The 21,822-nt window shown below is 39.1% G+C and overlaps 1 protein-coding gene across 3 annotated transcripts in view; it reads right to left on the reverse strand.

The window, feature by feature from the left end:
• Positions 1-6,458: 6,458 nt before the first annotated feature.
• Positions 6,459-21,822, reverse strand: part of LOC143040264 (hexosaminidase D-like) — a 42,513-nt gene continuing 27,149 nt past the window's right edge. For all 3 annotated transcript variants that reach the window (XM_076211036.1, XM_076211038.1, XM_076211039.1), the window contains exons 8-12: positions 19,847-20,042; positions 16,179-16,343; positions 15,285-15,395; positions 15,083-15,169; positions 6,459-6,678 (exon numbers count right to left, since the gene is read on the reverse strand). In XM_076211036.1, the coding sequence (XP_076067151.1) occupies positions 6,459-6,678; positions 15,083-15,169; positions 15,285-15,395; positions 16,179-16,343; positions 19,847-20,042 (779 nt within the window). The remainder of the gene's footprint in view (positions 6,679-15,082; positions 15,170-15,284; positions 15,396-16,178; positions 16,344-19,846; positions 20,043-21,822) is intronic.

Raw genomic sequence — 21,822 nt, forward strand, 5'->3', positions numbered from 1 at the left:
CCCAAAGGGATTTCTCCCCATCTTCTCTTTTTCTGCATGAGAGGATGGAGAGGGGGAGGGGTTGCTGATTAAATGAAGAGTCCCACAGTTCCACAGAAGATCCCAGAGCACCCCACAATGGATCAAGTCAAATGCCTGCTTGAGATCAAAATAAGCTAGAAGAAACCATTGTTGAAACTTATATTGGTGCTCCACAGGAATATGAAACACTAGGATTCAATCAGTTGTTGACTTACCTGGTGTGAACCCAGACTGTTCAGTCCTCTGAAACTTTAGCAGATGTGAATAAACCTGTGTCAGGAACAGATGGCCAAAATTTACTATACCAAGTGCATCAGTGTGTCTCTGGAACTGGGAGTCACTAATATTCAGCCTTCTAGACTTTGCACACTTCAGAAGCAGAGACCTGTTTATGTTACTGGTTCTAGAAACATGGGAGCCAATACATACTTCATAGCCAACTCTGTTGGTGCCAGTAACTGCATAAGGTCACAAATATTAAATATTTTATTACTAACTGACTGAACATTTTGCAGGCCACATGGCAAGCAAGAACTATTATTTTAAACAGCCATGATTAGTGCTATTTTCAATTCTCTCTAGCTCACTCTGTAAAACATGATAACACACATCAACAGAATAATCACATGATTTATACATTTGTTTGGTGTTGAATTAATTTTTTTGACCAATATTTATCAACACATCTATCACTGTAGTGATCCCTGCCATTCATTTTTCATAAACAATTAGCTTCAACATGACTACCTTTGACAGCAAAAACATACAACAGCATAATACCTATCCTTCATTGTGTATACTCCCCTTCTAGTTTTACTTTATCCTTGTGATTTTATAGGTAATTTTCTGACGACCTGATCACACTTTAGAACATTAAATCACCAACTGTAGGCTTACTAAAAATCAAGTTAATCTCAGATTTAACTTCTTGAATTGTCTGAAGATAATCATTCCTTCTAATGTTATCTACTGGATAAGTTTTTCATTTCCATAATGAAAATAAACACACTACAAAATCATACATTTATTTGTTGTAAGCCTCATGCCACAGTCTCAGCTGAAGTCTATACTAAGATCAAACATACATATATTTCATGTGTATAAATACAGCATGCATATGATTTTTCTATGATAAGAGATACCATATGTTATCTATTAGATATTTACAGTACTATATAAGGTTGATGAAAAATGCATGCTAGAATGCATCCATTCTTCATTTATAGGCCCAAGCCAGCCTGTCTCATGTCAGGAGTACTACATACTCATCCATACCAGCAACACCCATGTTCAAAATATCCATAACTTTGCTTCTTGCATCAGCTATGATCAGAACATACCTGGAAGGATACTCAATACTGGTAACTCCTTTTGAAGTATAGAAGTTGTCAATATGACGTCATATACCATGAGTGCTGTAGTTGGATAAATACAACCACACCCACACGTACATACATACAACTACCTTTCCCCCATAGGAAAAAGTGACCATGTAACAACTGAATTTCAGCTGTAGGATGAGAATATAAAACCAAGGAATGAATCACACAGGCAAGGAAGACTCAATTTTGGGAAAGGAAATTATCTAGTGTTGAAAATCCTTTGAAGAAGCAAATTGGAAGAAATTTATGAACACCACAGGAATAAGGAAGAAATGAGAAATCTCTCTTGATATTTACAACTTGGGAGTAAACATGTGCCAAAGATCAGTGGAGGAAAGAAACAGAAATAGGATTGTTTTAACAAAAGGTGTGAGATTGCAAAAAAGGTAGGGACATGGTTTAGAAGTCAACTTATGTGGAAACTGGACCATGTGGAGGAAGAGAAGAACCAGTTAAACAACAGAAGTTTACAAACAAACTAGAAATGACTATACAAGAAATTGTGGGGAAGATGAAAGGAAGCTTGAAGGGTGTAGTAGATAAACATAAAATGAACTGAAACTGTTTAACAGGTTTATCAATGGTAAATTGAGACACAGGGAAGTAATGGACAAGAGAATGGGCAGTAAGGTCACTGAAGAGGCTTCAGCTCAGGTAGAAATAATAAATAAATGTTTCAAATCGGTCTTCACAATAGAGAACAGTTTTTTAAGGAAAGCAAAGGGAGCAAAAACCAGGTTTAGAAGATATAAATGTAGAAGTGAGGGAAGTACTCAATCTTTTGGAATTATTGGATGTGACAAATGCTTCAAGACCTGACAAGATCTCAAACTATTATTAATCAAAGAATATATGGAAAAACTAGCTGGCAAGTATCACAGTTTTATTATATGTTTGTTGAAAGAAGGCATAGTGCTGCTTGATTGGAAAATGGCGAATGTGGTGTCAATTCACTAAGGTGGAAGTAAGGAGACACCATATATATAGTGCTGATCAGTGTTACCATGAAAGGATTATAAAAGATTGATGGACCAAATATGTTGAAGAGATGAACATTCAGTCAGTTTAGCTTCAGATCTGGAAGATCATATGTGTCAAACCTTTTAAGCTTTTACTATGAGTCATTGATGTGCTGAAAGATTAGTAAAAGCAGTGTGGAAAGCAGAGATGGAAGGAGTTATCTTGAGGGAACGATCGAGGATGAGATGGATGGATGGGGTGAATGGGGCATTGAGCAAGATGGGAATGTCTATTGAGCAATGAAGGGAGAAGGCAAGAGACGGGTGAGTGGAGAGTGACTGTGTATAGATGATACTGTTACGCAAGGGAGTAGCAGAGGGTGGGGGGTAGGGAGTTGCTTATGTATGAAAGATATTTTGATGTAGCCCAAAGGGATTTCTCCCCTTCCCTTTTTCTGCATGGAGATTGCTGATTAAGTAAAGCAGCCTTGCTGTGGATGTACTGTGTCTTGCTGCAATGCTTTTGACCCAAGGCAGTAGGCAGGATACAGGGATGACCCATCATCCATGAGGAGCTAAGATGAGAGGGGGGAGAGGGTGGTGGATGGGTGGGAGTAGGTATGTGTTTTTGACTTGGCTACCAGACATCAATTCAATGAACTACCTTTGCCCCAAAGAAAAAAGTGGCCATGAAACAGCCAATTTCAGCTAAAGGATGAGGAAATGGAGCCAAGGAATGAATCACACAAGCAAGGGACTCAATTTTAGGAAAGCAGATTAATTAGGGTTGAAAAAATTATTTGAAAAAGCAAACTGGGAGAGGAATTCATGAATATCATGGTAAAGAAGCAACAGAAAAAGGAGTAGTAACAAAAGGCATAGACTGCAACAAAGTCAGTGACATGGCTTGGAGAAAATGGAGAAAAAGAAACTTATAAACAAGCTAGAAATGACTATACAAGAATTTGCAGAAAGGAAAAATGCAGTTTTGAAAGATGTGTAGTAGATAAATGCAAGGATGAACTAACTCTGAGATGGGGAAGTAATCACAAAGTTAATAAGGAGTGATGAGGTCTTTTCAGAGGAATCAGCTCAGGCAGAAATAATGAATGTCTGATCAGTCTTCACAAAGGAGACGAATTGTTTGGAAGAAAATGAGGGGAGCAAATAATCAGGTTTAGAAGATGTAAATGTACAAGAGAGGGAAGTGCTCAATCTCTAGGGATCATTGTATGTGACACAAGCTTCAGTACCTGACAGGAACTCAAACTGGATAATCAAAGAATGTAGGGAACAATTAGTCAACAAGATTCACAGTATCATTACATGTTTGTTGAAAGACTACATTGTGGCAATTGATTGGAAAATGGCAAATGTGGTCACAATTCAGTCTTTACTGGAGATTTTCACTGTAGAGGGGTCAACTGGGAGGAATGTGACTCAAGTGGCAAAGCAGATTCCTAGGGAAATATCCTGTTAAGTATAACAGTGGAGAACACAATGACCCAGTGGGTAAAGGAAGTGACCTGAGTAAGAGGAGACAAAACTCCCACAAGATTAAATCTGCTACTAACTAAACAGGCATCAGTTCCCAGAATTACCTTTGCCCCACTGGAAAATGTAACCATATAACAACTGAATTTCAGCAGGAGAATGAGGATATAGAGCCAAGGAATGAATCACACAGGCAAGGAAGACTCAATTTTGGGAAAGTAAATTACTTAGGTTTGAAAAATTATTTGAGGAAGCACACTGGGAGGAATTCATCAATACCAGGGGAATAAGGAGGAAATGAGAAAGCTTTCTTGATATTTACAACCTTGGAGGGAACAAATATTTGGCAAAGATTAGTGGGATGAAGATGAAACAAGATTGGTTCAACATAGGTGTGACACTGCAAAAAAGGTAGGAATATGGCTTGGGGAAAATGGAAGAGAGGAAGAAGAAACAAGACAGGTTCAACAAAAGGTGTGAGATTGCAAAAAAGGTAGGGATGTGGTTTGAGGAAAATGGAGGAAGAGAGGAATCAATAAAACAAAAGAAAATTACAAACTAGAAATGAAAAGTATTTGCAGAAAGAAAGCAATTTTGAAAGAGGTGTAGTGGATAAATACAACAATGAACTAAAATTGTTTTACAGTTTTATAAATGGAAAATTGAAACATAAAGAAGTAATCACAAAGTTACTAGTGGGTGGTAAGGTCTTTGAAGAAGCCACAGCTCGGGCAGACATAATGAAAGTTTTCAATAGGTCTGCACAAAGTAGAGCAATTTTTAAGAGGAAAGCAAGGGGAGCAAAAATTCAGGTTTAGAAGATACATGTAAAAGTGAGGGAGGTGCTCAGTTTTTTGGGGTCACTGGATGTGACAAAAGTCTAAGGACTTGATGGGATCTCAAACTAGATACTTAAAGACTGCAGGGAACAACTAGCAGACAAAATTCACAACCAGTGAAAGAAAGCATAGTGCCACTAGATAGAAAAAGAACAAATATGGTACAAATTCACCATTAAGTTTAAGGCCAGTATCACTGACCAGCATAATTGTGAAATTATGTGAATACATTGTGAAAGATTGATGAACCAAATATCTTGAAGAGATGAACATTCTCACAATCAGTTTGGCTTCAGATCTGGAAGGTCATGTGTGTCAAACCTTTTAAGATTTTACTGACGAGTGATTGATGTGCTGCAAGAGAGTGGGTGAACTGTGTATCTTGATTTAGAGAAGACAATTGATAAAGTACCTCACAGTCAACTTATGTGGAAACTGGACCACAGTGGAGGGCTGAGAGGCAAACTACTTGAATGGATGAAAGATTTTTTGAAGGGAAGATACATGAAGACAGTAGTAAAGGATAAGATGTCAAGATGGAGAGCAGTAACAAGTGGAGTTCCACAAGGTTCAGTGCTTGCACCAATAATGTTTCTTGTTTATATAAATGACATGATAGTAGGTATAACAAGCTATGCTAACATGTTTGCAGATGTTGCAAAAATCATTAGAAGAGTGAAAAACATGGAGGATGGATGACTATTACAAAAAGATCTAGACACCATTTTTGCATGGAACTAAATAATGGAAATGGGGAATGGCAAAAAAGACATCTTTTAACTATTCCTTGGAAAGAGAACCTATTACAAAAGCAAAAGAGTAGAAAGATTTGGGAGTGTTGATAAAAGACAATCTGTCACCTGACAGATATAGCAGCAGAATTTTTGGAGAGACATACTACTGCAGAAGACTTAATTGGCTTTCCACTATATGGATTAAGAGGTGATGAAAAAACTCATTGAAACCTTGATCTGTTTAAGACAGATTATGCATCAGTTGTATGGTCTCCACACAGAGTGAAGGATGTAAGTAAGATCAGGGGAATATAAAGGACAGCTACCAAACTGGTCCCCAGCTTTAACACTTACTTTTAATTCGCTACCACCCTCTACCCATCTTCTTTATTTTCTGCATATGGGGACAGAGAGGGTCGCCATGTAAATGAAACAGTTATTCTATGGATATGCTTTGTCTTGTAGCATTGCTTCCAACCCAGGCAGTAGGTAGGAGTCAGGGATGACCCTTCAACCACAAGGAGGTAAGATAAGAGGGATATAAGGGTAAAGGTGGTGGATGAGAGAGAGAGAGAGAGAGAGAGAGAGAGAGAGAGAGAGAGAGAGAGAGAGAGAGCCAAACAGATAGATAGACAGAGAAACAGAGTTTACATAACAAGTCTGTATACAATCAGCTACTCATCTGAATTTGCTCAAATAATACAAGATAGCTGGTTACTAATGGCACTTTTTCTTCTTCAGCACATATTTTGTTCAAAATAGTTTCATTGAGCATCAAATATCATGTGCTTTTGTAATTTCCCAATATCAATTTCAAATCTAACCACCTATATAACAACAATCAATTTATAATTTCATTACATGAAATATTTAAAACTAGTTTACAGGTAACAGATTAAAATCTAGTAATATAAAATGAATAATTACATCTCCATCAAACTGCTCTTCAAGTATAGCCATATGAACATTTTATGATTGATAACAATGAATCATTATATGTAACAGTGTGATTTAAATGAAAACTATCACTCACTCATGACCTTGTGCTTGTACACAATTCCTTATTGGGTAATATCTCACCCTTCCTCCAAGCAGGATGTGCTTCTTGCATTCCTCCAAGAGGTTCTCAATCTTTCCTAAGATGGGATCAATAAAACAACCAATCCATTCTTCTATAGTATCTTGGTAGAACACTTCAGCCATCCACACCGACATGTGGTCACGAAGCTCATGCAGGTTTTGATGAACTCTTACAGGAAGAAAAGATGATGAATATAAAATCATATATCACTACTATCACTCATTCATGTAATTGTGAACCATATAAAATCAGATATCACTACTATCATTCATTCATGTAATTGTGAACCATTTCTGTAATGAGAGCATATTCAATGAACCTCTTGCTTGATTTGAAGACTACATGAAATAATTTTCTTATAATGCACCAAGAATTTATAACCAATACCTGAAGCTGGTGTAAAACTGATGCAAAGATATTTACAAAATGAGGAAATGAAAGAAACAAAATCTATACTTCACTGTAATCAAGAGTTTCTGACAAAAAATAAGTACAGATTGAAACTCAAAAATTTAGCTATCAAATATACAGAAACTTCAGTTTTTTGGCAGTAATCTTCATATGGTCATTGAGCACAATTTCAAAGTTCCACGTTTGGTAATTCCCAACCAGTGCACTGGCAACACTGCTCCAGTGTTCCACACCCCAGGCAAGTAGTATCATGCTATACATCTGCTGCTGTATAACCCCAAATATGGATCTAGGAAGTAAAAAATGTGGTGGGAAGTGCAAACTTCATGCACTGTCCATCAAAGAAAAAGTAGAAGTGTGGAAAAAATTGATAGTGGTATGTCTGCTAAGAATATTTGCAACCTGTATGGCATTGGTTCTTCAACTGTTTATGACATTTAAAAACATGAAAAAAACTATTATTCTCTGTTGACAGTAGATCAAGAAAGTAGATGTTTGTGAGGAAATCAATGACTAAAGGAAAAACTTACGAACTTGACCAGGTGCTCATTACTTGGTTTAATGTGTAATCACTATGAAAATTAAAGGTGTCTAATTTTACCAGAATATGTTTTTAGTACTTCCCAAAGTCAATAATAGGTCAATAAATTACACACAAAAAATTTGCTTTTTATCTATTCCAATTTGAAATTACTGATCCTATCCCCTAAATGGTGTCTGTTCCAGCTATTCTTGTAAAACCTACCCGTGATACCATCTACTCCACAGTGACATCATGAGTTGTGTTTATTCTTTATGCAACGTCATTGCATTGACCTAATTACAGTATACAGGAAAAGGATTGTATTGAATGCTGCAGGCTATTTAATATAAAATTTAGGGAATTATGAAAATGAAGAAAGAACTACTAAGGATAATGCACAATTGGGAAGAAAAGAATAGGAGAAAAGAAGTGGATGATAATAATAATAATAATAATAACAAAATGCAGAATTGTACCTGGGATTGATGGTTACCCTTTGATTTTTGCACAGTTGAAGGGACTAAGATTTATGGAGATTTCTTAAAGGTACAATCAAAAGAGTTTCATGAGGAGCTGGGATTAACACACAAAAGTGATTATAGTGATGGTTGGCTGCACCATTTCAAATATCAAAATGGTTTATCATTTTGTGCAGTGTGTGTTGAAAACAGAGTTCATAGGGTTCAGGGATGCAAAAGAGAAGTGGCTCATAAATGTACTTTAAGCTTAAACAGCAATAATGAATAAAAGTTTCCAATTGGTCTTCACAAAATGGAACTTTTTTTTTTATATAAATGTGGAAGTGAGGGAAAAGCCAGATAATTAAAAATGTAGGGAACAATTAGTATGGTCATTGAAAGAAGTCATAGTATGACTTGTTTGGAAAAAAAGCAAATGTGGTACCAATTCACAAAGGTGGAAGTAAGGAAACACTACTAAATTATAGGCTGGTATCACTGACCAGCACAATAGTGAAATTATGTGAAAGATTGATGGACTAAATATCTTGAAGAGATGAACATTCTGACAGACAGTCAGTTTGGCTTCAGATCTGGAATGTTGTGTCAAACCTTTTAAGCTTTAAGTTGAGTGATTGATGTGCTCCAAGAGAGTGGTGGGTGGACTGTGTGTACCTCAACCTAGAAGGCATTTGATTAAGTATTTCACAGTTGACTTATGTGGAAACTGGAACACACTGGAGGACTGAGGCAAACTACTCGAATCGATGAAAGATTTTTAAAAATGGAAGATACATAAGAACAGTAGTAAGGGATAAGATGTTACGATGAAGAGCAGTATTAAGCGGAGTTCCACAAGGTTCAGTGTTTGCACCAATAATGTTTCTTGTCTATGTCAATAACATGATGGAAGGTGTGACAAGCGATGCCAATATGTTTGCAGATGATGCAAAAATTATGAGAGCAGTGAAAAATGAGGAAATCAAGTTCAATACCACAAAATGCAATGTACTGGAAATGGGTAATTTCAACAAGAGACCATCCTTGAACTATTCCTTGGGAAGTGAACCCATTACAAAAGCAAAAGAGGGGAAAGATTTGGGAGTGTTAATAAAAGACAATTTGTCACCTGACAGATATAGTAGCATTGTGATAGAGACATACAGGCTGATGCAGAAGATTTAAGTGGTTTTTCACTAAATTAATAGAGATAATGAAAAAACTCATAGAAACCCTGATCTGCAGAAGACTGAAATATATGTCACTGGTATGGGCCCCACACGGAGAGAAGGATATTGTTGTATTATTGCTATTGCTTTGTACTATCATTACCATTGCTATTGCGCATGTCGACGTTCACGCCTATGTTGACTGATCTTACATAATAATAAACAATGTGTACGAGCTTCCCACGCGTATCATTCACCCGACATGGTGGCAGCGGGTGGTTTTTCGACTATTTACGCAATTAATAGTCGAATACCGAGAAACCACGTCTCGTAAGACACGCTATAAACTTCAGTGAACATCCTCAATTGGGAAAATCACGAAAACAATAGCTGTAGTGCATACAAAACGCGTGTGAAAATCGTGCCAGACTGCCGAGTTCGGAGCAAGTGCGAGCAAGTGGTTTTTCGACTATTTACGCGATTAATAGTCGAATACCGAGAAACCACGTCTCGAGAGATATGCTCTAAACTTCAGTGAACATCCTCAATTGGGAAAATCACGAAGAAAAACTACCATAGTGGACTAGAAGTGCGTGTGTAACTTGTACCAGATTACCGAGTTCGGTGAAGGAGCGTGCCCTTCCCTCAGTGTTACATAAGTTTCCCCTCTTGCTTACGTAAACGCCCACGACGGACGATCGCAAATCGTTCGTATCGGTACTGCTGACAGTGTTCCGCTACCCTAGGCTATTCGTGAACAGTGTAATTCAGTGTAATTATTCCCTACTGGCGACGGTAAACGACGTATCTTCTCTAATAAACCTCCGAAAACGTTGTGGTTGTGCACTGGCGTTTGACAACGCAGACGACACCCACAGCAGTGACGACAGTGGAAGGATAGTCTACGATGTCTGCATACCAGATTCCAGCACCCCCACCCATGTCTTTGAAAGGAGACGTGGTGGAGAACTGGAAGGTTTTTGAAAACTCGTGGCACTACTACACAATTGCCACTGATCTGAACTTAAAATTGAAGAACGCCGATGGATCAGATAATAATGAGGGAATGAACAAAGTGGCCGCCACTCTATGTACTGTCATGGGAACCGAGTGCCAAAAAGTTATGAATTCTCTTCCTACGCTGACAGAGCAAGACAAGAAGAATCCTGCTAGAATACTCGCCGAGCTGCAGAAGCAGTTCATACCCCAGCGGAATGTTTTGTATGAACGGTTTCTCTTCTACTCAGCCGCTCAGAGGAGCAACGAATCCGTAGACGAGTATGTGCTCCGTCTTCGTCAGCTCAGTGAATCCTGTGAGTTTGAAAACTTGAAAGACTCTTTCCTTCGTGACAGAATTGTCGTAGGTACAACGGATGAAGCAGGGAGAGAACGACTACTCCGTGAACGGCCTGTCCCAGACCTCAACAAAGTGATCGAAAGCCTCAAAGCAGCAGAAATCTCCAGAACACATAAGCAAGTAATTACAGGTAAAGTGCAAGCTGCAGTTGAGTACACAAACAAGCGGAAAGGTGCCAGTACATCTTCAACGAGGAAACTTGTGCACCAAAGACACCTCAAAGAAGATGTATGGAAACCACCGAAACCGAAACAGACAGGAAAGAAGAGAGGTGAATCTCCTTTCAAAGCATCTGGGCTTAGCCCGCCCAGGTGTAGATGGTGTGGGAACACAGATGGACATTTCAGAAAAAACTGCCCAGCCAGAAATTCCAAATGTCACATATGCGCACGTGTCGGCCATTATGCTTCGGCTTGCCTAAAGACAACATCCATCCATGAAATAGAAGAAAATGATTGTGATGAAGTAGATAATTCTTTTATGTTAGGGGAAGTCAAATCTGCTAGTGAGAATTTTTGGTCAGTTGATGTGACAATAGATAGGAAAGTGACTAACTTTAAACTTGATTGTGGATCCAAAGTGACAATTGTTAGTGACAAAACACCTTGGCTTAAGAAGTGTAACCTCACAAAAGCAGATAGTGACTTCCGAGGACCAGGGGAAGTCAATCTCAATCACCTTATTAAAGGGAAAATTGTAGATGCTGTACTTGAATTAGGTGGTAGGAGACATATAGAAAATGTGTATGTTATGACAGGTCAGAGTAATAATCTTTTGTCGAAATCAGCTATAGAAGCTCTCAAACTGCTGAAACCTGCTAAAGAGGTGTATAACATAGACAAGGCAGCGAACTTCAAGGAAGAATTTCCCAAGCTTTTCAGCGGACTAGGGTTACTCAAATCTACATACAGAATTTCTTTGCACAAAGATGCTATTCCTCATTGCCTGTATACCCCAAGATGGGTACCCCATCCTCTGCTACCAAAAGTAAAGAAGAAACTACAGTCCATGGTCCACCAAAAAGTCATTTCCCCTGTAACTGTACCTACAGAGTGGTGCTCAGGGATGGTTAACGTTGTTAAACCCAATGGTGATATGAGAATTTGTGTGGATCTGACACCTCTGAATAAAGCCGTGAAGAGGGAAGTACACCCTATGGCCAGTGTAGACGAGAATCTTGCCAAGTTAAGAGGTAGTAAAGTTTTTACAAAACTTGATGCCAACTCTGGATTCTGGCAGATACCACTCGATGAAGAATCAAGGTTGCTGACAACCTTTGTGACTCCATTTGGGCGCTATTGCTTCAATCGTTTGCCTTTCGGCATTAGCTCCGCCCCAGAAATCTTCCAAAGGACCATGTCTACCATACTGGAAGGTTTAGAAGGAGTTGTTTGCCACATGGATGATATCCTCATCCATGGGCCCACACAGGAGATTCATGACAATCGAGTTCGAGAAGTGTTATGTCGACTACAGGGAGCAGGAATCACCCTAAACGACAAATGTGAGTTTTCAAAAGGACACATGAAATTCCTGGGCCACATCATTTCAGAGAAAGGCATTGAAGCAGATCCAGGAAAAACCAAAGCTGTCCAAGATTTCCCAAGACCCAGGAATGTAACTGAACTGCAAAGGTTCAACGGTATGGTAAATCAGCTTGCCAAGTTCATTCCTGACCTAGCCGATGTAAATGAACCACTTCGCCAGCTTCTAAGGAAGAGTCAACAATGGTTCTGGGACCAACCACAAGAAACTGCATTTCAAACAATCAAACAGAAACTTGTGTCCACAGAGATCCTAGCCCATTACGACCCAAACAAGACATGCATTATTGCTGCAGATGCTTGTCAAGATGGTCTTGGCGCTGTTCTTATACAAATGGATGACACAGGGCACCGTCGTCCTATTGCTTATGCTTCAAGATCACTCAGTGACACTGAGAAGAGGTATGCAGTTATTGAAAAAGAAGCTTTAGCAGCTACTTGGGCTTGTGAAAAGTTTAGGGACTACGTTTTAGGAACAGTCTTCAAGCTTGAAACAGATCACCGCCCTTTAGTGCCTTTGCTCTCAAGTACTGATTTGTCAAAACTTCCATCTAGAATTCTTCGCTTCCGTCTCCGACTAGCAAGATATTCACCAGAAGTGACATATGTACAAGGCGTTCATCAGAAAACAGCTGATGCTCTATCGCGAGCTCCTACAAGTCTTCCTACAAAAGCTGATCTAGAGCTTATAGAAGAAGTGGAAGAAAGTCAAGAAGGTAATTTTAAAGTTATCCCAGCTACAGAACGACGCCTGGGAGAGATCAAAGCAGCTCAACAAGCAGATGCCATCTGCAAACAAGTACAAGCTTATTGTCTAGATGGGTGGCCTTCAATAATGCCTTCTCAGCCACTCTTGAAACCATACTGGGAGAAGAAACAGCATTTGACAGTCAACCAAGGACTACTAATGTTTAACAACCGCATTGTTGTTCCAACCTCCCTACAGCTGGATATTCTCAATGCTTTACATGAAGGTCATTTAGGAATTACTAAGTGCCAAGGAAGAGCAAGTTACTCAGTTTGGTGGCCTCTCATCACAAAGCAGATAGAATCTATGGTTAACAAGTGCCATATTTGTGCTAAGCTATGACCTGAACCAAAGGAATCTCTCTTACCGATGTCCTTTCCAGACAAACCTTGGAGCCGAATCGGTACAGATCTTTTTGAATTAGAGGGTAAGTCATACATCATTGCAGTTGATTATTCCAGTAGATGGTTTGAGTTCAGAGAACTGAAGAATACCACAACTATTGCAGTCACAACAGCTCTTGCAGATATTTTCTCCATACATGGAATTCCTGAAACTGTTGTATCCGATAATGGACCTCAGTACTCCAGCCAGGAGTTCAAAGAATTTGCCAAGTGTTGGGGGTTTACCCATGTTACCTCATCACCCCTACACCCACAAGCAAATGGGGAGGCAGAACGGGCAGTCCAGACAGCTAAAAACATCCTTAAAAAGAACGCTAACCCTTATTTAGGACTACTTGCCTATCGTTCAGCTCCACTTAGAAATGGTTTGACCCCAAGTGAAATACTGATGAGTAGAAAAATAAGAACAAAATTGCCAGTACTCCCTGATACGTTGAGACCAAAGGGATATAACCAAGATGACCTACTAGAAAAAGAGGAACTCTATAGAGAGAAATACTCTAAGAACTACAACAACCACCATCGTATCCAGACATTGCCAGCTCTTCAAGCAGGCGATAAGGTATACATACGAGACCAAGAAGGTTATGGAGAAGTAACACAGAGACTGACTCAACCGAGATCATACAAAGTCCTGACTGATGCAGGTTCCACAATAAGAAGAAACAGACACTCTCTCATACACACAGGTGAACACAGTAAATTGCCTAACACTGAACCCAAAGAAGGGACTCCCACCCTGCTCGGTTCTTCTGATAATTCCATCCATGTCAGTGATATTCCTAAAGGTGCATCTACTTCTGTTGTTTGTCCTAGCACTAAACCTAGTGTACCTAGCCCATCACAAATTGAAGTTAGAAGGTCCGGCAGAGTGCCTAAACCCAATGTACAACCAGAAATGGTTTACTACTAAGTGTATGTTATGTATCACAAATAATAGTATCTAATTTTGTACTTAATTCTAAAGGTTTACTCTAGTTGATATGTCATCACTATGCTTTCTTTTGCAGCCCTTTGGGGAATTACTAACTGTTACTTACTGATAAGTTTATTTTGAGATTTTGTAAACTTGAAGGGGGATGTTGTATTATTGCTATTGCTTTGTACTATCATTACCATTGCTATTGCGCATGTCGACGTTCACGCCTATGTTGACTGATCTTACATAATAATAAACAAAGTGTACGAGCTTCCCACGCGTATCATTCACCCGACAGATATAAGCAAGAATGAGATATTACAAAGGGCAGCAACCAAACTGGTACCCAGCCTGGCAGATAAACCATATGAGGAAAGACTAATAACACTGGGTCTGCCAATTTTTAAAGATTAAACAGTATTCAGGTCACTAAAGGGAGTGACAAAAGAGATCTCTTGGTTAAAGATGGAAAGGCTTTAAGAGGTCTTATAAACAAATTAAGAAAGACCACATGTTTAAAGGATGTAAAGAAATACAGTTTTCCATATAGGTGCATAAATACCTGGAATAGCTTATAAGGTTATATTGCCTAAGTTGGAACAATACATGAATTCAAATTTAAATATGAAAGTTGGAAATCAAGGATATAGTTTAAATTGGCAGTGGGCTATGTATAATAAATTGGAGACTAGGAGATGAGACCCAATTAGTGCTCCTTTTCTGTATACTATGATGATGATGATGATATGGTTTAATGTCACACACTCCCCCCTATCGGGAGGCTAGGACAGTGCCCCTCACAGAGGCCTTTGTAGTGTGGAATTTAATGAACCATGCCCTTGGTTCAACTTCGCTGGTGGTAGGATTTGAACTGCCCTCACCTCGACCTTCACCGCAAGTAACGACGCCCTAACCCGCTCAGCCAGCGAGCTTCCCTGTATACTACAATTAGGTAAATATAATTAAGTCCTTTTGTTTTCAATAATCTATTAATCACTACAGATGATTTATCATCTACAGAAGTTTCAAAAGTACTTACTCTGATAGAGGATTCATAATAGTTTCAACCTGGACTGGATTGGTGAAGTTTCTTGAACGTAGGTAGGTGCTGAACCATCCAACCATACTGTCAAAAGCCCCATGCCATTGATCATTAGATATAGCATACACAACATAGGAACGTATACAAGTTTCTTTAAATACATAGCAACATATTTTTCAAGAGGAACACCAATACTGACCCCTCAGAGCTAGTTATGGCCTTGTACTGAGCAATGAAATTAGACCACATCTGCACACCTAAGTAGATCTTGTGGCCAGGGAAGGTCATTCCCTGTTCTAAGATCTGAGGTCTGCAAAGAGAAATATATGTTAATAATAACTGTTGCCTGAATTCCATTGACTGGGAACCTGCAACCCTCAGTGGTTGTCAATGGTCCTCAGGCCCTTCATTACATCTCTATCAGAATACAACAAGCTAATGACCAAGAAACGGTCTCAACCTTGTTCAGAGACCAAGTGAAAGCCACACAGGGGCAGTGAGGGTGTTCATGAGCTTTGAAAATAGGTGGCAGGGAGATGATTCTCTATGATGTCTATCTTATAGGATCACCACTTGCTGATACTTGATATTGGTCTCATACACAAGATCAATACGAGGTATTCTTTATTTAACTTTTAGTCACTGACAGGAGTTGGTTCTGAAACAGTGTTGTCTACTTGAAAAAAAAAAGTAAATAATTTCTTGTCATTGTACATAGCTGTTTTTATAAGCTTTCTTGATAGTATATCTCCCAAGAATGTATGAAAGGTCTTATCTTCATATATTGCCATCATTCTTATTCTTTCTAATGATTCTTATTCTTTCTATTCTATTCTTTCTAATTCTATTCTTTCTAATTCTTTCTAATCTGTCAAAGCCATTCAATATTTGTTTTGTGATATGTGGAAGTGGAAGTTTTTTTTCATACATGTTGATTTGGTAAGGTCAGTGAATTTTTATTTTCATCAGGACAGTTCCATAAGTTTTGATATGATGGAGTGGTGTAAGATAGGTCTGTATGATTCATGATATTCTAGTAGTGTGTAATGATAATAAAACATTGATGAATAACTCCTTATTCTATAGAACTAACCTTGGAAAAGGTGTTATGTTGATCTTCTGCTGGAATCCAAGAGCCTGGGATACTGCTTCATGATCAACAACATTAAAGGAACCTCGTGTGAGCGCTCGCAAGCATAATGCTAAGCTTGGTATTCCCATGGGAAGCAACTCACACAGGACCGCATAATGATCATACCTAGTTGGAGTAAACATACAATTCAACTTGAGTATTCTGATTCAAATTTAGAAACAGGTAATGTACAAGTGCATGTTAAATTTTTGGAAGAAGAGAAAGAGGAAGACAAATATGACAATGATGACAACGAAGAAGAATCTATTGCTCTAGGGTCCCCTTGCAAGACACCCTTGGTTCCCAGGTAACCAGCAACTCCCTAACAGTCACTGTACTGGCCCACAGTTCATTTATGCAAGAAATGTTGTGTTGTTATCTGGGTAGGGTTGGAGCAGGACAGTGTAGGATGATGTGTTCAGTGATGGCTGTGTGATGGTTGCATCTGAAGCAGTTTGTTTCTGTGTTCAGGCCTATTTTGTGATGGTACTGCTTTTTGCTCAATGGTGACCTGACCACAGTCTTGCTAGAGCAGTTCTTCCTTCTTTTGTAAGGGATTATTCTGTATGAATAATATCTGGAGGGATCTGATGGAATACCGAGTCTGGTAGTCTGTCTTGAAGTGCTTGTTCCATGGTCTGTTTATTTTATCTAGTTGTATTTATCTATTTGTATCTTATGGGAAGGGAAGCTATGCTCGTGGTGTCCCATCTCTGTATCTCGCCATATCTAATTTGCTCTTAATCTCATGTACAGTATTGTTTTTGCACACACTATTGTTTCATCTAATATGTTCCATACATCCACCACTCTGTGGGGATGGCTGTTCTTTTTCAGGTCTCTTCTATAACTGTCCTTTTTGAGCTTCCTTCCATGTCCTCATGTGTTCCTCTTATCCCAATTTAGTAAGTCTTCTCTATCAAGGACTTCTATACTGCTCATAATTCTGTAGATAGTCAACAAGTCACCTCTTTCTTTCTTTTGTTCCAGAATCAATAATTCTAGTTTTGACAATGTCTTCATAAGATAGTTTTGATAGTGTTGGGGCCATCTTTGTGGTTGCTCTCTGGATACTCTCAATTTTTCTTATATTCTTTTTAGTACTGGGTGACCATAGTGTCACTGCGTACTCCAATTTTGGTCTTATCAGTGACCAAATATCTTGAAAAGATGTACATTATGACAGACAGTCAGTTAGGCTTCAGATATGGAAGGTTGTGTGTGTCAAACCTTTTAAACTTTTATTCAAGAGTGATTGAGGCACTGCAAGAGAGATAAGGGTGGGTGAACTGTGTGTACCTCAACCTAGAGAAGGCATTTGACAAAGTATCTCACAATAAACTTATTTGAAAACTGGATCACATTGGAGGACTGAAAGGCAAACTACTAGAAGTTTGATGGAATTAGGTACTTGATGATCAGTCTCAAAGTGCTTGTTTTGTGGTCTAAATATGAACATGTTTTTGTACAAATGTGTTGCATGATGCATGTGTTAGGTTGTGGTATTTGAGTCCTTTTTTATAATTTTTCTGGGTAGTTATCTCCTATGTGTAGCATGAGTTGAATTTTTTCTGGAGTCTCTTGGAATCATTTACAGTCTATGAATGGATGAAAACTGTTCTAGGCTGAAAGCATATATATATATATATATATATATATATATATATATATATATATAGATATGTATGCATGCATATATATATATATATATATATTCTTAAAAGTGGCAGTTTGCCGACAAGATTGACGAGATAAAAACCATATGAGGACGGAGCCTTTATTTGTATGACGTTTCGCTTATTACAGCTTTTTCAAGTACAAGTTGAGATACAAATGCTTGAGATTAAATAAGGGGAAAGGAGGGAGGAGAGAAAAGGGGGGGGAAGGAAGAGGAGGAGGAGGAGGAGGAGGAGGAGAAGGGGGGGGGGATTGGACACTGGGAAAGGATGAGAATGCTGGCCCAAACGTCTGTAATAAGCGAAACGTCGTACAAATAAAGGCTCCGTCCTCATATGGTGTTTATCTCGTCATATATATATATACATATATATACATATACATATATATACATATATGTATATATATATATATATATATATATACATATATATACAGTATATATCTTCCTCCATGTATTTTTGCCAATTTGCTTTCTTCAGTTATGATTTTTCTTTGTATGTAGGTTCTCAGATGAGAGGGAGGGTGGGAGGGGTGTGGAGTGTATTTAGGGATGAAATGGGTGGGAGTGTTTTTATGCCTTTCCCTTTTTGGCTACCTCCCTTGGAAGGGGGAAAAAGCCTTGGTATATGTATGTATGTATGTAGGTTCCATCTAACTTTCTAGTTCTGTGGTGACCTTGGAGATGATGAAGTGTCCAGCCTGCCTGCAGCTTCTCTGCTGGCAAAGCAATGAAGAAGACCTGAAGCAAGTAAATGCCTTGGTGGATTGAAAAGCATTATGAGAAATAGGCATTTGGAAATGGATGCAAAGGGGAGATTACATGAAGGTGTGATTGTGCTGATGACAATGTATGGGGCAGAGACTTGGAATCTGAGAGTGGCAGAGAAGTTTAAATGTGTTTGAGATTGAAATGTCTAAGAAGTATGGTAGAAGTTACAAGGTTGGATAAAGTGATAAACAAGGAGGTGAGGAGGAGAGTAATAGTGGAAAAGTAGATGGCAAATAAGGTTGATGAAAGAGTATCTGGATGGCTTGGGCACATGAAAAGAATGAGTGAAGAAAGATTAGTAAAAGAGTTGTGGAAGGCAGAGGTGGATGGAGTGAACTTGAGGGGATGACTGAGGTTGAGATAGATGGATGGGGTGAAATGGATGTTGAGCAAAAGGGCAATGTCTGTTGAACAAGGAAGGAAGAAGACAGGAGATAGGGATGAGTGGAGAATGGATGTGTATAAATGATACTGTGATGCAAAAAAGGGATGGGGCAGGGAATGGAGGGGTAGGGATTGGTTGTGTGTGAATGATATTTTGATGCAGCCCAAAGGGATTTCTCCCCATCTTCTCTATTTTCCGCATAAGGGGATGGAAAGGGGAGGTTGCCAATTAAGTGAAGTGGCCTTGCTGTGGATGTACTGTGTCTTGTTGCTTTGGTTCTCACCCAGGGCAGTGGGCAGGAGATAGGGATGACACTTCATCCACAAGGAGCTAAGATGAGAGGGGGAAAAGAGTGATGGATGGGAGTGGGTATGTGCCTTTTGACTGGGTTACCTCATACATACATACATACATATATCAAAGGCTTTTTCCCTCTTACATAGGTGGTAGCCAAAAAAAAAAGGCATAGAAACCACTCCCACCGATTCCATTCCCTACATATTCCACTCCCTTCCACCCTCCTCCCTCCCTCTTATCTTGGCACCTCCTGGATGCCTGGATATCTCACAAGGGAGATAAAGCCCTTGGTATATGGATATAGATTTAGATAGATTGATTGTGTATAGCTGCTTAAAACTATGTAGTCAGAACTCTGATATGGGGTAACATGAAATTGTGAAATACACACTATATGAAGTTCGGAGAAGAAATACATTCAAAATTAATATTATACAATGGGTTGTAAGTTGTTCACCAAAAACAAAGATTAAAAAAGTATGGACACAATAAACCTACCTTTGCCATCCAGTTAATGCAATTCCAGCAAATCGTTTGAACTTGTGAGCATGCAGTGCAATAACCGCCAGCCAGGTAAGTTGATTGCTGATGTGTTGTTCCAGGGGTGGCATGAACTGTGTGCTGCCTGTAGCCCCTTTAAAGGCACTTGCAACCCATAATGTGTCAAAAACTTCTGCAAATTTATCAAACATTCCTGTGAATAAAGGAAAAAAAGCATGTGTGAATCATGTCCTCTATTTGATGTTCCTCTGAGGTGATCACTTAAGTGTGGAGGCATACAGACACAAAGAATTGGAAATCGGCAACAGTTCAAAATGATTGTCTTTGAACCATTCCTTGGAAAGTGAAACCATTACAAAAACAAAGGAGAAAGATTTGGGAGTGTTGATAAAACATGGAAAGAATGAGTGATAAAAAGTTAGTAAAACAGGTGTGGAAGGCAGAGGTGGGGGGAGTGAACTTGAGAGGATGGCCAAGGATGAGATGGATGGATGGGGGTGAACAAGAGGGGAATGTCTATTGAGGAAGGCAGGAGATAGGGATGAGTGGAGAATGACTGTATGGATGATACTGTTATGCAAGGGAAGGATGGGGGATGGCGGGTAGGGGGTGCTTATGTGTGAAGGATACTTTGACACGGCCCAAAGGGATTTCTCCCCGTCTTCTCTTTTTCTGCATGAGGGTATGAAGGGGGAGTTGTCACCGATTAAGTGAAGCAGCCTTGCTATGGATGTACTGTGTATTGGTGCACTGTGTTTGACACAAGGCAGTTGGCGGATGCAGGGATGACCTGTCATCCAAGAGGAGCTGAGATAGGATGGTTGTAAAGGGTGATGGAGGGGAGTGAAATGGGTGGGAATAGGTACGTTCCTCAGACTTAGCTACCTCCCTTATAAGGGGGGAAAAGCTCTTGGTATATAGATAGATGTAGTCAAATGCCACTCTTATATTTTTTTTTAGCAAATTATAGGTTTTTCCTGTTATTTTCTTTATATTAGTTTATGGCTACAGATCATCCCTGATTAGGATCTCTAAGCCCTTTTCCTTCATTACCTCCTTCTTTTATTATATTCTGGCTCAGTTCCACAATTTCACATTTCTTTGTATTACTGTATTATTAATTTTACACTACTGGTTGCATTTGTTATTCATTAGCCTTATCTAGGTCTTCCTGTAATGGTATGCACATCTCATTCTTCACTTTCTTCATAATCTTGGCATCATCTGCACAGCTGTCCATTCCATTTATCATGTCATTTATATACAATAAAAATATTACAAGTACCAAAACTGACTCCTGTGGTATTCCACTAGTTACTTCTCTCCAGTCCAACTCTTCATCCCATATATCTACCACTTCACAAGTCTTACCCATTTCAGTGTCTTCCCTCTGTGGCCTCATGTTTTCCAACTTCCATTTGAATCTTTTGTGTAGCACTTTGTCAAAAGCTTTTTCCAAATCTAGGTATACAAAATACACCTATTTCCCTCATGCAGCACATCAACCACTCTAGAGTAGAATAATAGCAGGTTGGTTACACAATACTTTCCTTTTCTAAATCCAAACTGATTGTCAGCCAATAATCCTTTCTCCCCTAAATGTTTCATCCATATATCTTTTACAGTTTTTTTCATACACAATCATACTGGTCAAGGACACTGCATCAGGGCTGTGTCATCTCACCATGGCTGTTCAATTTGTACATGGGTGGGGTGGGACATACATACATACATATACCAAGGGCTTTTTCCCCCTTACAAGGGAGGTAGTCAAAGATGAAAGGCATAATAAAGGCATAAATCCACTCCCACCCATTTCTTCCCCACCCACTCCACTCCCATTCACCATCCCTCCCTCCCTTTTTTCTTGGCACCTCCAGGATGACGGGTCATCCCTGCATCTCACCCATATCCAGAGCAAGGCCCCTTCATTTAACCAGTGACCCCTCTCTCCATCCCCTCATGCATAAAAG

This window comes from Oratosquilla oratoria, chromosome 28 (genome assembly GCF_046742065.1).
Source record: "Oratosquilla oratoria isolate Oo_2021 chromosome 28, ASM4674206v1, whole genome shotgun sequence".
NCBI classification, from domain to species: Eukaryota; Metazoa; Arthropoda; class Malacostraca; order Stomatopoda; family Squillidae; genus Oratosquilla; species Oratosquilla oratoria.